The sequence below is a fragment of the Chelmon rostratus genome, chromosome 2, assembly GCF_017976325.1.
Source record: "Chelmon rostratus isolate fCheRos1 chromosome 2, fCheRos1.pri, whole genome shotgun sequence".
NCBI lineage: Eukaryota > Metazoa > Chordata > Actinopteri > Chaetodontiformes > Chaetodontidae > Chelmon > Chelmon rostratus.
In genome coordinates, this window is record NC_055659.1 from 5,560,596 (window position 1) to 5,579,361 (window position 18,766).

Sequence of the window (18,766 nt, forward strand, 5' to 3'; positions counted from 1 at the left end):
CACCTACCCATTTAATGTATGTAATGTGGACCAACACAGCCAAGTGCTGTCTTGTAGTGATGTAGAATGAGTGGTGTACTGTCTAAGAGGTGGTTGCATTAACCCTTGCTTAGGCCAGATGAAAGTTTGCTAAATGTTGATTTGAGAGTAGTTATATCTGTAAGTCAATTTAACAACAACCTGCACAGCCACGTCCATAACATCCATGTTTGTCACCATTGTGGCTGATTTCTGTTATAACCTTTCTAGTTGTGCCACAGGCAAAGATTATGTCTCCATTGTTAATCCTACCCACAAAGCTCTGATTGATTGGCTACTTTTTTAATTTAGATTTACGATTAGGGTTGGGCGATATGTCCATAATATTCTATTGTTGTCACTCTCAGGTCACATGAGAACATAGTAAGCAGTCTTGCTGCCTTAATCACATGACCTTGCGAGGTAGCTGGATCATTACATTGTGCTGCCGCCCTGAATATGTAGCAGAGGCACTTAATGCGACTGCACTTTTAAAATATGAATTGGAAATTGGAGACAATGTCCTCAGAATCAGGTCTGGACTTTCTCCAGAGTTGCCCCTTTACACATGTAGCACATTTGTCCATGTCAGACACATTCTCACTTACTGGAAACACTCTGTTTGGTTAAGACTAGAGGTGGCGCCTGCATAGAGTGTGCAGAAGGAGGGGGGTCTCATCCATAGTGATGACTTTTGCATTGATGTCATTGCTACATGTATGTGGATATATCCACAATGTCAAGGAAAGAGTGGAAAACAATATACAGTTATCCAGAAAAGAGTATGAAGCAGCTACTCACAGCTGTGATGTCATCAACACGCCCACTCGCTCGCTGTGTAGCAGGGTAGCATTGTGTACACTGTGAAAGACAGTGTGGAAATACAGTAGCCATGGTATTGCCAAATCTCTATTTGCGGACCAATTTCTATTGCGCGGTCTATACCATCACACTGCCCAGCTATATTTACTACCCTTCACCACCATCACTGTGGTCAACACTTTCCAGAGTTCCCAGTGTGAGCCTGTGTGGATTGGAGATGTGTTCCAGTCTGGCTGTTGTTGATGTGCAGGGTCCGAAATTAACACCAGCCAGGTGCCAAATGCAGGTAGATTTTCCGTTCGGCGAGTAAATCTTGAATGGCTATCCTGGTGGGTACATTGTTCTATTAAAATAGTCAAGCAATAAAAAACTATGCAGAGTGTCTCTACTGCATTTGGTGTCATTTACAGGTGCACTGTTTATCATCTCTGCTGTCTGTGTTGGAGTTTGACGCACACACAGTATTGTATGTCTACAATATGCAGTAAAACTGACCTTCTTGAGAGCTCATAGTTTTGTGACACTCTTTGCTGTACGGGACATCAGCTACTCCCTTTAATTATCACTTGCTGCCAGTCTGCTGCTAACTACCATTAGGCTAATTAAGTAGCTATTAGTGGACGAGCAAGAGGCCAGATTTCACGGACCATGCAAAGGAGAGGGTGATGGTGGTAGAGAATGAGAGTCTGACAATGAGGTTTAAGTTAATTGAAATGATTAAGCATCTGATAGGTTCACAAAACCTTAAAATGTACTTCTAGGTACATTGTACTGAGTTGAGTAATCTTTGATCAGTAGCCTATAATACAATTATTATTATTTTTATTTTTCAGATTTTGCACCAGGCATCTTTTTTAAGATACATATTCAATATAATATCTTATTATCTCATTGACATGTATTGAAACAAATGACAGGCAGTTTATTTTTGGGCTGGCAGAAAACATGCTGGGCCAGTGGCTTTTTTACATCTAGCAGTCCCCTTGGCTGGTGGTTGACCTACAGGTGGAACGATAGATGTTGATTGTGAGCACATTTAGTCAACTGTCCAATGAAAAACAGGTTTAACAGGTTAGCACACCTTTTGCAAAGCAGAGCTGTGCTTGATTGAATAAATTTAGATAAGGTGTTGATTACTTGTCTGTTCTGGTCAGACTAAATGAGAAGTTAAAAAACATCACAATAGTGTTTGTGAGCTTTTCTCATTAGTTTGAATGTTTTATTGACCGAACAATAAATTGAGTTCTTTGTTTTGGTTATTTGACTTTTTTTCTATGAGACATCTTTTTTTTAAGATTTTTTTTTTTTTTGCATTTTGTCTTTACTGCACAGTCTGAGAAGGAACAGGACATTTAGGGTTGAAGTGTCTTAAGGCTGACAAGACTTTAGGCATGTATTCTGTCTTCTCTCTTGGTCTTCTCCACTGTGGTGTACATTTAAACTGCAGTTAGGACCTGCAACACTTCACATAACCCCCTCACTGTTTAAAAGTGACATAAATAGAGAGGAAATGGTCAGGAGCAAGAGTAACAGTGCTAGCAGTGGCAACAGTTATAGTAATTGTATCTAGTGTGGCTGCAATAGTAATACTTGAAACTAAAAACTAAAGATATAAGAAGTACAACTGAGACAAAGAAATCCCAAGAACTTGCCGAAAATATAAATAGAAAGTTGGATAAAGCCAATTCCTAAGGATTGGTATGAAGGCCAAAGTGAGCATATTTTAATGGTTGGATATAGGCTGAAATAAGATCAAAATCTGATTCCTTCTTGACTGTATCCAATGTGTTTTGTCCACCTCACCCTGCTAGTGCTGCAACGTGGCTCTCCTTCATCAGAGCCAGACTCTGTAGTGTGAGCGTTTCACTGCATACAAATGTGAGTGAAAATTAGTGTCTGAATAAGCAAAGTTATTTAGCCTTGGGTGTTACTCTGAGTGACTCTGAGTTCAGACACTGAGTTTGGCAGATTTGCAGAGCTCTGACATTAATCATCATTAGCAAACAGCAGTGTACAAAACATTCAGCGTTGACTTTCACTTTCACCAGTTAAAATGACAAACAGTCTCAGGTGACAGGTCATTTCAGCTGTCGCTAATTAATGTTAATTCCATGAGTAAGCTGATGGCAGCCCAAATTTAAACTTGGCTGTTGTCTGGTTAAAGTACTTTCCATCCAAGCAGGTGTCTGTACCCAGTCTTTTGTAACACAGCTGTACAAGTGTCTTTGTTGTTCCAACAAATCCAGCAGAGTGATTCGTCTTTTCCGTAAAGGATCACACCACATCAGTCTCGAGAGTCAGACCTCCCAGAGAATCCTCATATCAATAATTAAAGCTCATCAAGATAATACTTTTGAACAAGCGCCATTAATATTCAGATCAAGTAGCTTGTAAAGATAAGGTGTGCCAGTTTATGAGCTGTTATTTCAGTGTATCAGATGCATATTTTATGAACATATAATAAGTATTGGGCTTGCTACGGACCGATACCCAGTGTTAAGGGACTTGGATCAGGATCGGAACATCCTACCCTGATGTATTGTGTTTGTTGGAGGGAGGGTAGGGTACTGTATTTATCTTGTGCTGTGTTTATGTACAGGAAGTAGGCCTACTAAATATTACTGTGTTGGGACTTTGATGTGGTTATCAGGTGCAGTTTTAAATTAGTTTTCAGTTTCTATGGACTGCTGGACTGGTTTTACAATCTGTGTCTTGTGCTGTGTCATTGATGACAGAATGGGTGCTTAGTGTGACCACAGGCAGCGACTGTGTGTGACAGCTCAGACAGAGAGATGATCTTATTTGCCTCCATATGAAGTAAGGTTCCCATGAAAATGCCCAGTGGGGAAGCTAGTATATGGCTGTTTAAGAAACACCTGGTGTATTGAATGCAATGAAGCACAAAATAAATGCAAGTTCTCTGTGATGTACTTCTGTGTTTCGATAAACTAGTTAAAGAAACAATAAGACAATTATTGTTGTGCCCTCTTCATGTCATGCCTGCTGCTGTCAGCTGAGCAAATCACTATTAAATTACTATTAAATTCAGTTAAAATGTGTTAATTAAATAGTGATTTACAAATTCTAATAACTTCATTTGGAAGTATTTGGAATCCTGCAGAATGTTCTCACAGTCTTCTGACAGACTGCAGAGGGATTTGCAATTTATAAATGACCTCTGTTGTCTCTCTGCCTCTCTTTCAACTGCTCTACCAGACTGACGACGTCTCCTACAAATGATAAATGTGCTGCATATTCTCAGTAACCGCTGAAATTCAACACAGATGCAACTCACTGCCAAACTACGCACTTCTACTCTTAGATATTCCTGGAAGTCCTTAATTGGCTCTTATCTGTGACTTACTGAAGGACAGAAGGATTCCCTCACACTCACACACACACGGCCCCTCAGTCAGAAATAGCATCTTAATCAGTCTGACAGTGTCGTAGAGCTGTAGTGAGCCCATAGCTTTGTCCCACTGATGGCTGATGATGTAAGCCATGCTCACACAGATCCTCTAAGCTGATTGGCTGACTGCTCAGGTCATTCACCACACCTGGCAGGACACAGGGGGGCGATTAGAGATTGGGTTGTTTGTCTGTTTGTTTGTTTGGTCTGTGTACTACTGCGCTGCCTCCTACAGTTTCAGTCTGACAGACGGTGCTCATGCTGGTTGGAGGTGGCGGAGGTGGAGAGTGTGAAGGAGATGTCCATTCTTGTCAGACAACATCTTTGCAGACAGCACACTGTCACTGCATGGACCAGTACCAGTGTCATATCCTTTTCCAGGTCCTTTTCTGTGATATTTTTTCCCGCAATAATCGTAGCAAGAAAATGTGAGAATTGCACATCCCATTTCACAGTACTGAGAATTTCCTGTGTGTTTATATCCTCATGAAGAGCTAATCATAAATCTAATAACTGTGCTGTGTATCAATATATATCAGTGCTGACGTATTTGGTCAAAATGTTATTTTTACCATATTAATCCTCAATATCACGCAGCCCTAGGAGACAGGAGGATTTAAGGAGGGGTGGAGATAAAAAGAGGGGATGGGAGATGAGGGGATTTGGGAGAGGGAAGAAGGAAGCAGGAGGAGGAGGAGGAGGATTGTGTGTGTATAGGAGAGAGCATGGGGGAGGCAAGTCGTCCTTGACTTTCACCTCTGCCAGCCTATTCCCAGCCCTCTGCATCACACCACATACAGGACGCTGCCTGTTAGACACACACACCTGTTGTCTGTGTGCCAGACATGCACTGGAGACACATATAGAGTACTAACAGAGATGAGACCACCGTACGGCTGGGCTACCAAATACCAGCTGTTCACTGGATCTCCCAAATACTGTGCCTAACTCTGTGTGACCAGATACTTTCTGATCTGTACCAGGAATAAAACTGAAGTATTATTTTTCATTATTTTATTATTTTTCATACTGTCTTGTGTTTCTATTATCCAGTCAGCCCTTTAGTAGTGCTGGGCAGTATGACAGTATATACAGTTGGATTTTTAAAAATCTAACTGGACTGTTTATACTATGGTGTTTGCCCAGTACAGTATTTTGTATTGCGCAAAACTCTACTGAAAACCCATCCCAAAATTTGTCCTAAAAATTCTGCCAAATGGCAAAACACTAAATCACGTTGTTCAGTCCTCAGAATACAAACACCTCATATCAGGTTTAGACTGCTGAATTAATGCAATGTGAGGGTAAAACATTTTTTGGCTTTAACAACATTGCCCAAGTGAGCATTTCTGCATAATTACTAAATGCTTCACAACCATTAACATACACTTCAATTGTATGATGATATGAGGTTGAAAAAACAAAAACGAACAGGTTTAACGAACAGGTTTAAGAATGATACAGTGATGACGATAATGCTAACCCTTTGATGTTTAGCAAGTATAATCTTTACGTCTTTACCTTCATCGTTTTGTGTTAGCATGCTTACATTTGCTAATTAGCTCTAAACACAACACACATCTGAGGTTGATGGGAATTTCATTAGTTGTGCAGGCAAAATGAAATGTTGATGGTGGCACTAGATGAAAGGCCAGGGGATTAGAGTTATTGCAAGGCATCCTCTGGTGACCATGAATGTGTGTACTAAATCACAGCAATTCATTTAATAGTTGTTGAGATATTTCAGTAAAAAAAGCATGTCAACCTCATAGCGGCACTACAGGCAGCGTGAGGGGATCACCTGTTTTGATGAGAATGAATTACTGTTTGACAGATGAGTAAAATTCATTGTCATTTTCTGTGTTCTATGAGATTATGAGGTCAAAAAAATGAGTCTTGCATTTTTAGCAATAACCTATTAACCATTCAGAATTGAAAGTTAGTATTAATGAATAATCTCTTGGAACACTTTGAATATGTGAGTACTGAGCTGGACTGCAGGCCTCCCAGAGACACATGTTCAGATTTTTGTATTTGTTGTTGAGTGCAGTGGAATGTTAGAAGTCATGGATCGTCACAGTGATTTTACTGATCCCAGAACAGATGTGACCTGATGTTTACTCTTTGCTGCTAACTTTAGAATTCATTGCTCGTGGGAATCACTGTTTTGTGTGTGTTTGCGCACTGCAGCCGGCATCTGGGGCTCATGCTTGGTCAAGCTTGGATCGTGACTTGAGCTGAGACTGTTAGATGTTGAATTTCCAGCAGTCGTGATTGGAGCCTGTGATGTGGGCTCAGTGCGAGTGCGTTTTCGTACAACAGGAAGAGTGCAGTCAAAGGCATTTCTTACCTTGATAACATGTTAGAAGTTGAGGTTTTCAGTAAGTGTCTGGTGCCTTCAGCTTCTCATTTAAGCCGCTCTCTTACACAAAAAATTGTCAGAAAATGTCCAAATCAAAAAGAGAATTGAGGTTCAATCAAACGACCAGTCAGTCACAACCCTCAGTGATGAAGTCACAGTGAAAGCCGGTGCAATAGCTTAAGACCTGAAATTGATATTGGACACTGAATAGTAGTTTAACTTGTTGTTTATGGCCAAGATTTGTATCATGGTGGTTTAAAAACAACGTCTTGTTTTTGTACTGTCAATAGCAGGCCTCGGTTTGTGGGGCAGTTCATCCACTTTCTTGTGGATTGTAGCCTTTCAGTGCACAGTACTTGCATGATGTAATTACCTCTCTTTGTATTTTTATATTCATTTTTACATTGCATTCAGTGGAGACACACCGATACTGATATCAGGTATTGGTCTGATACTGACATGATCAGGTGACTATGGGCTGATCTGTCTTTGGATACCGTTATTTTGATAAATAATAATTCAGTACATTTCTATCTTTTATAGATTTTTTATATTTGTTTTTTGTTTAAAAAGTTAGGAAAGCAGTGTTTAAGTCCGGCCTGATGTTGCCTTAGATATAAAAGAATGATGATGACTTCAGACACTGCATTTTACATTGAGGAGTCTTGCCTTTCCTGAATTACACTGCACCTCTGCTAACAATAGAAAGAAATCTAATATTAGGCCTATAAATCTTCAGGGAAACATTCAGAGGTGCTCCATCATTTAACAAATGCCACATATTTAACGAGTGAGGAGGTCGTTTAAAGGTCATGTAGTAACTGCATTGATAACCCGATGAGATGTCTGATTTTAATCAGTCACAATCAGGTGTGTGTGTGTGAGAAAAAAACAGTGCTGCTGTATTTCCCAGTAGAGTCTGCTTTGATTTTAAATTAGTTTAAGTTTACATTGACAGCTCTACAGCTCCACATGAGAACTGATTTCTAGCATAAGTGAAAAGTTTACGTCTTTGTGATGACACACCCACTTTTCAACATTCAAATTCCTCCCAGAGTTATGTCCGGCCTGGTTGTCCCCTTTCACTCAGAAATACGTCACGATTCAGAAGCTAGATACTCTGGAAATGCTGTTTTATCTGGACTAAGGGGATTACAATTTTAAGAACCATGGAGGTTGTGTTTGGTGTTAACTCCATTATTTTGAGCCCACAACATGATATCATCAGCGAGTGTCATGCCTCACTGCAGCCATGACACTGACCAGATGATGCCTTCAGAAACACAGCCTGCTTGTGTATACTGTGTACACACAAACAAGGCTGTGACATCATTCATGGGCCTGCGTCTCTCTGCTAATCCTTCGTCTTCTTTTTTCCCTTATGTTGTACATTCAACTTTATCTCTTCTTCTAATGTCTTCAGGCATGATGAGGTGGTATGTGGACATGTGAACATTTCACATGTATGTGAATATATTCAACATGATTCCAAGACCATGGGCATTGATCTGCTGATATAAATGCCTCCACTCTTCTGGGGAGGTTTTCTACAAGATTTCATTTTTATTGAAAAACATTGAAATGATGTTTGTGTCATTTTGCTTGGATCTGTACCAAACAGCGTTTTCCTAAGTCCGTAGAATATGATGTGTAAGGTAGAAAATCTCTGCAGTATTTGATGTAAAACAGTATTCTGACACACATTTCACCTGTAACAACTGTTGGCCCCCTGCAATTTGAAATTTGCAGTAGGCCATGTTGCAATTTCAAAAAAATGTAGACAAATTGTTCAGCCATAGTTAGCGTCTGAAAATAGTGATACAGGGAACTGATTTGATGAATTTCCTGTTTATCGGACCACAAATGAGACGAGACTTAGCTAGTTACCAATAGCATGACAGCAACTGAAGGGACATAATGGGAGCACGGCAGGGCTTTCATTATACAGAAGTGGGCATTGACGTGGTCAGTCAAGTTCTTTAACTGGCTTTGTGCTTGTGGGTATTGTCATGTTGATGCAAGAAAGGACCTTCAAGAAAGTGTTGCCACAAAGTTGAAAGAACATGATTGTCTAAAATATTACTTCATGATGTAGCATTAAAATGCACCTTCAGTTGAATTAAAGGGACGAAACCAGGAAAAACAGACCTGGACCAGAAGTGCACTGAATCGGCTGGACCGTCGTATACACATACTTTTTACTACTTACTGTAGTGTGTATGATATGGGTCTGAGCCTCTCAGAGGAGTGTCTCAGCTTTTGTAAAAGATGTCTGATGGTCACATCACTGCGTTAGTAAAAGCAACAGCAGGCTTTTAGGAGATTAGTGAAAAGTAGAACTAAGTTGTAATGCAGATCTGCCATAGTTTATATCAATGCCTCTCATGCTGCTTGTACATGACAACAGTATAATACAACTATAAGATGGACACAGCATTACACCAGATCTTTTTTTTTTTTTTCAGGATATGTTTAAAGACTGGACCATCATCTTTTGCCTAATTTGAATAACAACCTCAAATAGAAATTTACATGTCGAAAAAAAATTCACAAGGTTTTAGAAACAAGCTCTGTTACATTTGTGTCGTGTCTTTAGCCGTTTGATGTGGTAATTGCAAAATGTTGATGTTAATAATGTGCTCCATTATTATCATCCTCAGTGTCATTGTTTCAAATGCTAATCCTTTCAAATTGTGTTTTTTATTTTAGATGTTACTCAGCAACAGATAGGCTTTGATTTCAGTCTTTTGCTTGTTGTATTTGGGAAAGAGTGTGCCCACTGCTTATTGTAGAATGAACTCTGAATCACAAAATATCCCTGTAGATTACTGATGATGTTTTAAAATTCAAAACAGTTGAGTTTTGGGTCAGGTTAGGGTCAGGGTTAGGCAAGTAGTGGTTAATGGTTAGGGTATGTCTTCAGTAAATGAATGGAAGTCTATGTGATGTCCTCTGAAGTGATGAAAACACAGCTTTATGTGTTTGTGCATGCATGTGCATGTGAGGGAGATTTAAATGCATGTATGCTACACTGTGTGTGTGTGTGTGTGTGTGCGCCTGTGCGTATGTATAACACAGACTGGTTGAAGCCGACAGCTGAAAACATGTGATGTCAACTGTTTGTGGCGACGTGCCCAGAAAAGTGTGTGTTTTATTTTTATCAGCTGCCTATTTCAGACACAGTTAGATCAGAAGTGTTGTAAATGAAAATGTGCTGAAGTCAGGCTTCCCCCACAATTTGTCTTCTCTTAGGCACTTACTTCCAGCCTATATGTCACTTCCAACAAGCCGCAACAGTTAAAATCACAGCTGCTGAGAAAAACTTGACATTTACAATTTGTTTCTTTTGTATTTTGAGAAATAACATTTTTTTAAATAACTGCACTCATCATTATTTTTATATCAACAATGGATCTAATTACTATATGTGATGTAAAATGGGTCTTTCATAGGGACAAACTCACAGAGAATCATGATATCACTCACTTACGTCCCATCAGCTTTAGGGAGCATTTTAGCTTCTTTCAGCTCAGTTTTGGTTTTACAGAGCATTGCCTTGCCCCAAAAAAATCAATTAACACTACACAACAATTGAACTAAACATGATGTTATTTCCTCTCTCTACAGGAAGCGGTGACCCTGCCTAACAGACACCCTGCTTCTCCTGCCCCCTACCCAACTCTGCCCCCCCGACCCCTGTCCAGATTGGGTCTCTGTGCTGCCGGCGGTGGATTGGAGCACTCTGATTGGAGGCTTTGCGAGGTGGTTTTTCGGTCTGGCGCCGCCTCCCCCCGGGGCCGGCGTGCGCTCCCAGCAGCCCGTGGTGCCCTGTGCCCCCCCCTCCCCGTCACTGCACACCAGAGCCCATGCCCAGGGTAAGACCAGGACCAGGAATACCCTGGTGTGTTACAGTGAAGAGCCTACAAATCACTCAGTCAGCTGGAGATCATAGAATTATTTTTTTTTTTGTTTTCAGTGTTCACACTTTTTCACACTGTTTTGTTTCCTTTGTCTGGACGAATGCAGAAAATGATTATTCAAAAGTCACTTGCTATTTTTGAAAAGTTTGAATGTCAACAACTTCACCTGGTACACTGAGAACTGAAAGTTGACATCAAATGTCTGGTCAGATTTGTAATCCTGTTGTAATGTACCATTTAACATCTGACTACTTAATGGTCCAGTGTGTAGGTTTTAGGGGCATCTAGTGGCAGAAATTGAATTAAATATTCATAAGTATGCTTTAATTAGTGGATAATCAGAACTCTGTTGTTTTTTCATTACCTTAGAATGAGCTCTTACCTACAAAGGGACCTCGACCTTGCATTGCAATATTTCTACAGTAGCCCAGAGCAGACGAACCAAACAATGACTTTAGAGAAAGTCACCGTAGGTTCTTCTACAGGCTTGGAAGGGGAGGGTGAAGCAAGGGGTGTTCAGTTGGTTGCAATCTGCAACCACACCACTAGATGCCACTAAATCCTATACATTGGACCTTTTATTGATATCCAGCCCTAGTAAGAGCTGCTGCCAGAGCAAAACTGTGCAGGGTCAGGGTAATACTAGTAAAGAAGTGGTTCAGACTATTTGTTGTCCATCGTTAAAGTTTGGAGGAAAAGGTTTTGTGAAGCCTTTCTTCCATACAATGTGCCCTTCTGAGTATATTGGCAGCTTCACTGTGATCAACGCTTCCTTCTTCTGCAGGAGGAGGCGCGGTGCGTCCGCCAGGAGCCATGTGCCTCCCTCACACCAACAACATGGACAGCAAGCTACAGGGGGCGGGGCCAGGGGGAGGGGCTTCACTTCGATCACGAGCAGGAGGCGTTCCACTGGAGCCCTTCATACACCAGGTGTGTAGGAATGGTGTGTGTTCAGAGAATAAATGTAGAGCACCATGTTGGTGATATCAATCTTTTTATCTTTATCTAAAAAAAACCCCACCTTCACTCAAAAAAGACCAAACTTAAACATCTGAAGTACAGTATATGAAGAAGACTCAAGGGTCCTCTTTGTTGGTGTTTTAGTAGATATTTAAGTTCTTGTTGTTTGCGTGTTTTCATGTGTGTGTCCGTGTTTGCAGGTGGGAGGTCACACCAGTATGATGCGTTATGATGATCACACGGTGTGCAAGCCTCTGATCAGCAGGGAGCAGCGCTTCTACGAGTCTCTGCCTCCAGAAATGAAGGAGTTCACTCCAGAATATAAAGGTCAGTCACATTTCACTGATCTTTAGTATTCGGATGGCCACGGAAGCAAAGCTAGATTTGTTGGTGATCTCCCTATACCAACCTCTACCAACCCTTTTTGTCTGACAGGAAATGGGCTTAAGAACCCCCCTCATAGTATCCCTTCTTGGAAATGTTCCACAGTATTCCACTGCAGACAAAACGGTGAATATGTTGTACCGATAACTGCACGTGTGACTCCATATGAGACATATTGATCCTGGAATAGTCGAGGTTAAGGCTTGGTCTTTTTAGCGTCTTTTTTTTGGTTTGGTCTAGCTTGCCGTCATACGACTATCACTCAGAGTGCATATTTGCACTAGTTCGCACTCCCTCTCAGTCACAACACTTGTTATTACGGTGTCACATCTGACCCCCACACTACATTTGTTTGTTGTAGCTGGAGGTGTAAGCGGTTTTTGTGGCAATAGATAAACAAAGCTTACTTGTAGCCACTCTGCATTTTGAACACACTTTCTCAGTTGCAGGCTCTTGTAGTGAGTGTCAACAACTGGCTTGTTGTGGCCAACTCCCCGCAGCCACATCACAAAACCACAGATGAGTTCACTGTAGATAAATCCATCTAATCTGACACAGCCACACGCAATACTTTCACATACAAAACAATACAATATGAAATCAGCCCACAGTCATAATATATAAAAACATACCCTGCCACGTCTACATCAATTATGTTATCGACAGAAGATAAAGAGCAGGCCAGAGAGCCACAAACAGCATTTAAAATGAGTGCTTTTAGGGGACACTGGATCTTTACTTGACTTTATTTTTATTTGTCATGTCATTCATTTCAGGTTTCACAATGCTTTGAATGGAAGTTAAAACTGTGTGTATGTTGTCTCACCTACTGTTGGAATGAATCCTTTGACTGGACTGCTGTATTAAGTATGAAATAAGCCAGCAATTAGAGTGAAAGCTTGTGGTCTCATTTAACTTTCCTGCCCTGTAATCCACCTGTTGCACATTCAGGTGTGCAGAGATGCTTTTTTCTGTATGTTTGTGTATGTGACAGTAGGTGTAATGGCTCATTTTAACTTTTCTGTTGGTTTCAAAGGAGTCCAGGTCTGTTTTGGGGGAGCTCAGTGTTATTCAAACACTGCTTTAAATAATCTTTACTCCTCTGGTTTGGTGGCGGATGGAGAGGCAGACAGAGAAAGACGGAAGTACGGATGTTTACTGGCAGTGAAGTGGTTTAGCTGCCCTGCTCTTCATCACCAGGCACATTCTGTGGCTGCTTCCTCTTGCTTTTGCTGTAGTAACAGACCCAAACACACTTTGACAGCCAGTGAACACACACGCACACCTCATCCTCTCCTGCACGTATGTGACCCATTTATCATTTAAACTATGTAAGACAGGAAACAATGACGAATATCAAGGGGGGTTGAATGAAGGGAGGGTGGAGATGAGGAGAGATTCTGATGGTGGATAGAGGAGGTGTAACTAAGAACATTAATGAGGGCTCTGTTCCATTTAGGTGTGCTTCTTAGTGAGCCAACAAACAAAACATGTGGGTCCTGACACTGCCACACTTAAATGGAATGCAATCGTCATTATAGAACATTAGTTTCATCTCTCTTTGGTGTAGAAATGTTGGCAGGAAAGCGCTATGAGACACTAGCTGTGTTCCATTTCAGCACTACACACTGATACGGAACAGATTGAGTCATGACTTTTGACTGTGCTGTTGGTGGACACTGTTGTCCCACAGTGCTCTTTGCAGTAGACATTGAGGTGTTACTCACAGATCCAAAACCTTAGTTGCAAAGTGTTGTGAGAAAGCTCTGAAAAGATCTTCGAAGACAGAACAGTAAATGTTATTCCCCTGCACAACCACTGTTCACCCTCACAGGTGTTTTCACGTATTGTGCTTGATCAGACCTCTTCTAAGGAGGCATTTCCACTGCATGGGACAGCTCAGCTTGACTCGACTCCACCTGCTCTTTTTTTTTCAATTGGTACCTGATGGTTGCTTCTTTTTGGTATTAAGAAGATTGATTGGAGACACTGTCTCTTACCACTTTGCAACACAGAGCAACCAGAGTTGTCTCGTTGATGTAGGATTTCCTAAACTCTCCAGTTTTTTCGGTTTCAGTCTTTTCTGAAACAAAGTTTGTCTCCTTGCTGTTATAAACAGCCACACATCAAGAATCAAGAACACCATCCTTTTTGATATCCTCCATTGTTCCTGTGATTGTGTGTTTATGTTGGGTTGAAGATGATGTTGTGGCAGTTTCACCCAGTTTCGCTATGACCATCAGCTAAAGAATCCTGCCTACGTTGACATGTTGCTATCTGCAGTGGAAACAAAATCAGTAGAGGTACCTGCTACCAAAAGTGAGTGGAGTCGAGCTGTACCATGCAGTGAAAATGAGGCTGAAGACTCAGTTTGATTAAGTGTGTTTCCATCCACCTATATGTGTTTATATTTTTAATTTGCACATTTAAAAACAAGAGTGGAAATCAAAATCTACTGTGCGATGAAATCTTAACACACATGAAGCATATGACTAAAATATCACTCAAGTTGGAAAGAAATCAAACCTGGTGTTGACTTTTAAAGCATTTATTATAATAGGAGGAGGGAATTATTACTGAAGCCATATCCCACTTTAGTCCTGCTACTCAGTGTCTGTAGCATACTGAGCTACATTATATGTATAGCATATTCCCACCACACTGACCTGCAGTTACTAGTATGTCTGTATTCCCACCAGTCCACCCTCCTGGTGTTGTGGGTTCCTGTGCCATGACAACAGTGGTCCATAAAAAGTCTATATTTAGCACTGGATTTCTGCCAACTACCATTGTCCTGCTGATTAAATAACAGCAGACAGACAGACAGTTGCTCAGGGATGACTTTCTGAATCTGTCAAGGTTGTTTCATCTAGAAACTGTTTGACATTGTCAGATTAAATTTCTCCTTGGGGTGGGTGTGGAGGTGGTCAAGAAGTCCAGGTTTCCAGTTTGGATGTTGGAGTTGGTTTCCCACCTGCGATCAAACTGACAGCAGCAAAATCCAGTTTGAGAAAACAGCGACGATGTTCGCTGTCTCAAGTAGCAGGGAAGAGATGCTCCACTCTGCCCCTACAAACATTGTCAGACATTCCTATGTGGGTATTTCATCTATAAACAGCTTCTCAATTGAATTTCCAGAACGTTTTCTATATCTGGATATACAGATGGATGGCGCATTACAGTAAAACCTAACATTAAGTGTGTTAGCAAGGTGTTGTTCCTGCATGAGCCTCCAGAAGAGCTTCAGTCTGCTTCAGATTTTGCCTCATTTGGTGTGATGATGGTAGTGGTGGAGAGTCTTCAGTCTAAAGTGATCCTTTGGGTTGACTGGTAGGTCTGGTGACTGTGAAGGTCATAGCATATGATCCATATGGGGAACCATGTGAATGGGGGCTTCCATCAGTTTTGCTGCAATGTGTCACTTATCTTTGGAAAGCTGCTGCAATATAAAAAATGCAGGATTTTTATATTGCAGCTGTGTTGCCCACCCTTATGGTAAACACTTTGAGTCATGGCCATTTAATAACACAAGTGACCAAGTTGTTTTGTTTAAACAGTACAAATTAACTGTACAACAAGTCATACTTTCACATGACACAGTGTCACTTGATCCATTGTTGAAATAAAAATATTGATTACTACAGCTTTAAAGTGACTGTTGAAATGTTTCCATGTTTGGGTGCATAATGCTAAATGTTGTCTCAGTGGATTTGCAGACAGAAATACACACAGAAAACCAGTATGTCTGGTGTTTACTGTGAAACCATTAAGAGCTTTTCACACCAGCAGGAGGATCTTAAACTGAATACTGAAAGGTAACAAGTAGATAGTGGAGATTGATACTGGATATAGTTTGAACTTTGCCAGACTTGTCTCAGGTTTCGGTTACAAAGAACTGAGTAGACCATTAAAAATGCAGTCATTGTAGCCTCTGTTTTCTCATTTAGCCACTTGTTACCAACTGCATCTTTTAAGGCACATAAAAGCTTCAAAATTCATTAGTGGGGTATGATATATTTTATGCAGTGAAACAAAACGTTTCACAAAAAGTTTCACAAAAAAGTCTTATGCTTGTGTTAACCCCAGGCTTTATCTCAGGCATCTAACTAAAAAACCTGTGAAGAAAACCCACTGATTGATCTGTGCAGCACTCTATTGCAATAAATATGTCTGCTGTGTCTAAACCTCCTGTCTGTTCTGCTCTGTCCTGTCAGGCGTGGTGCTGGTTTGTTTCGAAGGCGACTCTGACGGCTACATCAACCTGGTGGCCTACCCTTATGTGGAGAGCAACATGGAGGGAGGGACCGCAGAGCATGAAGAGCGTGACCCCCCAGAGAGGGAGCAGCCGAGGAGGAAACACTCCCGGCGTAGCCTCCATCGATCCTCCTCCTCCTCTGACCACAAGGAGGAGAGGCCCGACAGGAGGGAGTCGCACGACACCGACACCTCTGATAAGTAAGAATGTTTTTAGGATTTATTTTATTGTGTATATTTTCTGTAGGTTTTAGCCACACTAGCTGCTAGTCTATAGGAATGCGAGTGTCTCCTGATTGAAATGTGACTATTGGATAGATTAACATGAAATGTGGAGTCCGTATTCATGTCCCCATCAGGATGAATCATAATCACATAAGCAGTCTTCGGCCTTTTTATCTAGTGCCATCATCAGGCCAAAAGTAGAATGTGTCCAGCATTTCAGTTTATGACCAAACACCTGTAAAGCTAATCACATTCCCATCAGCCTCAGCTCTACTTTGTCTTTAGTGTTGATTGGTAATGTTAAAATGCTAACACGCAAAGCTCTTATGATGAGCATTATAACTACTAAAGCAAAAGCATGTTAGCATTGTCACTGTGATGTAAGTGTTTAGCTCAAAGCACTGCTGTGCGTAATTGCAGCTTCACAGAACTGCTAGCGTGGCTGTAGACTCTTAGTCCTGTTTATGTCTTCAGCTGCGTGCAGACAGAACACAGAGTGAATTTTAGATGAGGTGCAGTTGGACACAGAGTCAATAGAAAGACATGACTTAGCACAAAGAGGCTCAGACATGATGGTGCAAGGTTAAAATGGGAAAACTGTGAGCTTATCTTGAGACTTTTATGAGGCTACCTTATATATGTACAGATTTAAGAGCAAAGGGGAGAGACTGGAGGAAAATGACACAAAGAACCGGAGTCACTGAGTTGTGAGATCAGTTAGAATTGAGCTGACACATAAAAACACACACTCTGTTCAAAAGTTGTTAGTTAGGTACACCTTCAGGGCATTGGCTGTTTGGGGCAAATAAACAGAGACTTCACAGTGCAGTCCTGTGGTCAGATTAGTGTGAACAATGCAAAACTTTAAAGACTGTTGTATGTGCAACAGTTTGAACAGTTGAACAGAGAGTCACCAACAGCTATTTTTGCATGAATTATCCTCTGTCCTCCTCCCTGTAGTCTTGCAGAGCTGAAGAGTCCCAGGCTCGACCCAAAGATCCACTCAGATGTTCCCTTCCAGATGTTGGACTGGAACAGTGGTTTGAGCTCAGAGAAGATCAGTTACAACCCCTGGAGCCTCCGCTGCCACAAGCAGCAGCTCAGCCGCATGAGGTCTGAATCCAAGGATCGCAAACTCTTCAGTATCCTTCCTCAGCCAGTCACATCCACTGATACTCAACAGTGGCCGTCGTGCCACCACACCTGAGTGAATGTAGCTGTAGAGAATATGCACATGCAAACACTGATATTTGCAGAGTAGCTATTGCAAATCTAGTGATACTGGCTAAAATACTAATATCTACAAGTAGTCTACTACTGCCGACCACTCTGACTAGTGCAGTAGTAGAGTAGTGGAGTAGTGTACTGGTACAAAAAGAGGCACTGAATGTAAATGTCAGTGAGGCTGTGAGAAAGAAAGAGGAGGGTGCGAGTTGACTGAGGTTATCAGGTCAGAGGTTGTGTTTTGATCTTCAGCTTCAAAGAGAGCAGACTGCAGCTGCCTGGAAAACACTGCAACACACACACTGTCCTCAATGAGGTCCATCCGTCTTCAGTCAAAGCAGATTCAACAGGGCTGCTGTCTCCTGTGCAGATACATTCAGATTATAAAAATGATCAGCATCCAGTGATCATCTGTGAGGCTGAAGGGATTTTCTTTGCCTTCCCTTTAATTGTATATAGACAGCGTCAGACAACAGACAAAGCAGCTGCAGGTGTTTCTAAAAGTTTACCATGTTCACTTTACTTTTTTGCAAAAAAGTGCAAAATCCAAATGATTAAATGTGATTCAAATACAGAAAAATATAAACTGTGTATCTCTCCAACTCCCATAAAAAACATCTCCAGATTGGGTGGAGATCTGAGATGGTTCGCTTGTCAGACAGAAATTTGGTCCTTAACTGCAGTGTTTTAACCAGAGTTCCTGTTGTTGGAGAATGTGGTTCACCACTTCTCTTACCCCTGCATCCTGGACCTGAAGATGGGCACCAGGCAGCATGGAGACGACGCCTCCGAGGAGAAGGCAGCCAGGCAGATGAAGAAATGTGAACAGAGCACTTCAGCGACGCTGGGAGTCAGAGTGTGTGGCATGCAGGTACAACGACCGTTGCCATTGCTCAGTCAGCATCATGGAATAGATAGCAGCGTCAGTCCATGGCAGTCATTAACAAAAGAAAATCTACAAAGGATGTTGGAGAAGTGATATGGACTCATTTATCTTCAGGACATCCATCAATTTGTCAGGGTTCACTCTGCAAGGTCCAGAGTAACATAATAATTAATAATAATTAGATTCCTCATGTACATTTAGAAAAAGACGGTAGTGTGTACACCCAAAGAACCATCAAAGCATAGTCTTGTATAGATTTTACTTATGTAATTATTTGCTAGTTTTGTCTCTTGAGAGGCAGA

The 18,766-nt window shown here is 41.2% G+C and overlaps 1 protein-coding gene across 3 annotated transcripts in view; it reads left to right on the forward strand.

Annotated features, from left to right (window-relative positions):
• ip6k1 (inositol hexakisphosphate kinase 1) overlaps positions 1 to 18,766 on the forward strand; it is a 32,053-nt gene that overhangs the window by 7,039 nt on the left and 6,248 nt on the right. For 2 of the 3 annotated variants that reach the window (XM_041954065.1, XM_041954073.1), the window contains exons 2-7: positions 10,239 to 10,486; positions 11,316 to 11,474; positions 11,692 to 11,818; positions 16,090 to 16,330; positions 17,315 to 17,496; positions 18,274 to 18,449. In XM_041954065.1, the coding sequence (XP_041809999.1) occupies positions 10,478 to 10,486; positions 11,316 to 11,474; positions 11,692 to 11,818; positions 16,090 to 16,330; positions 17,315 to 17,496; positions 18,274 to 18,449 (894 nt within the window). In that variant the 5' untranslated portion in view covers positions 10,239 to 10,477. The remainder of the gene's footprint in view (positions 1 to 10,238; positions 10,487 to 11,315; positions 11,475 to 11,691; positions 11,819 to 16,089; positions 16,331 to 17,314; positions 17,497 to 18,273; positions 18,450 to 18,766) is intronic. The other variant, XM_041954082.1, reaches the window with a different exon arrangement.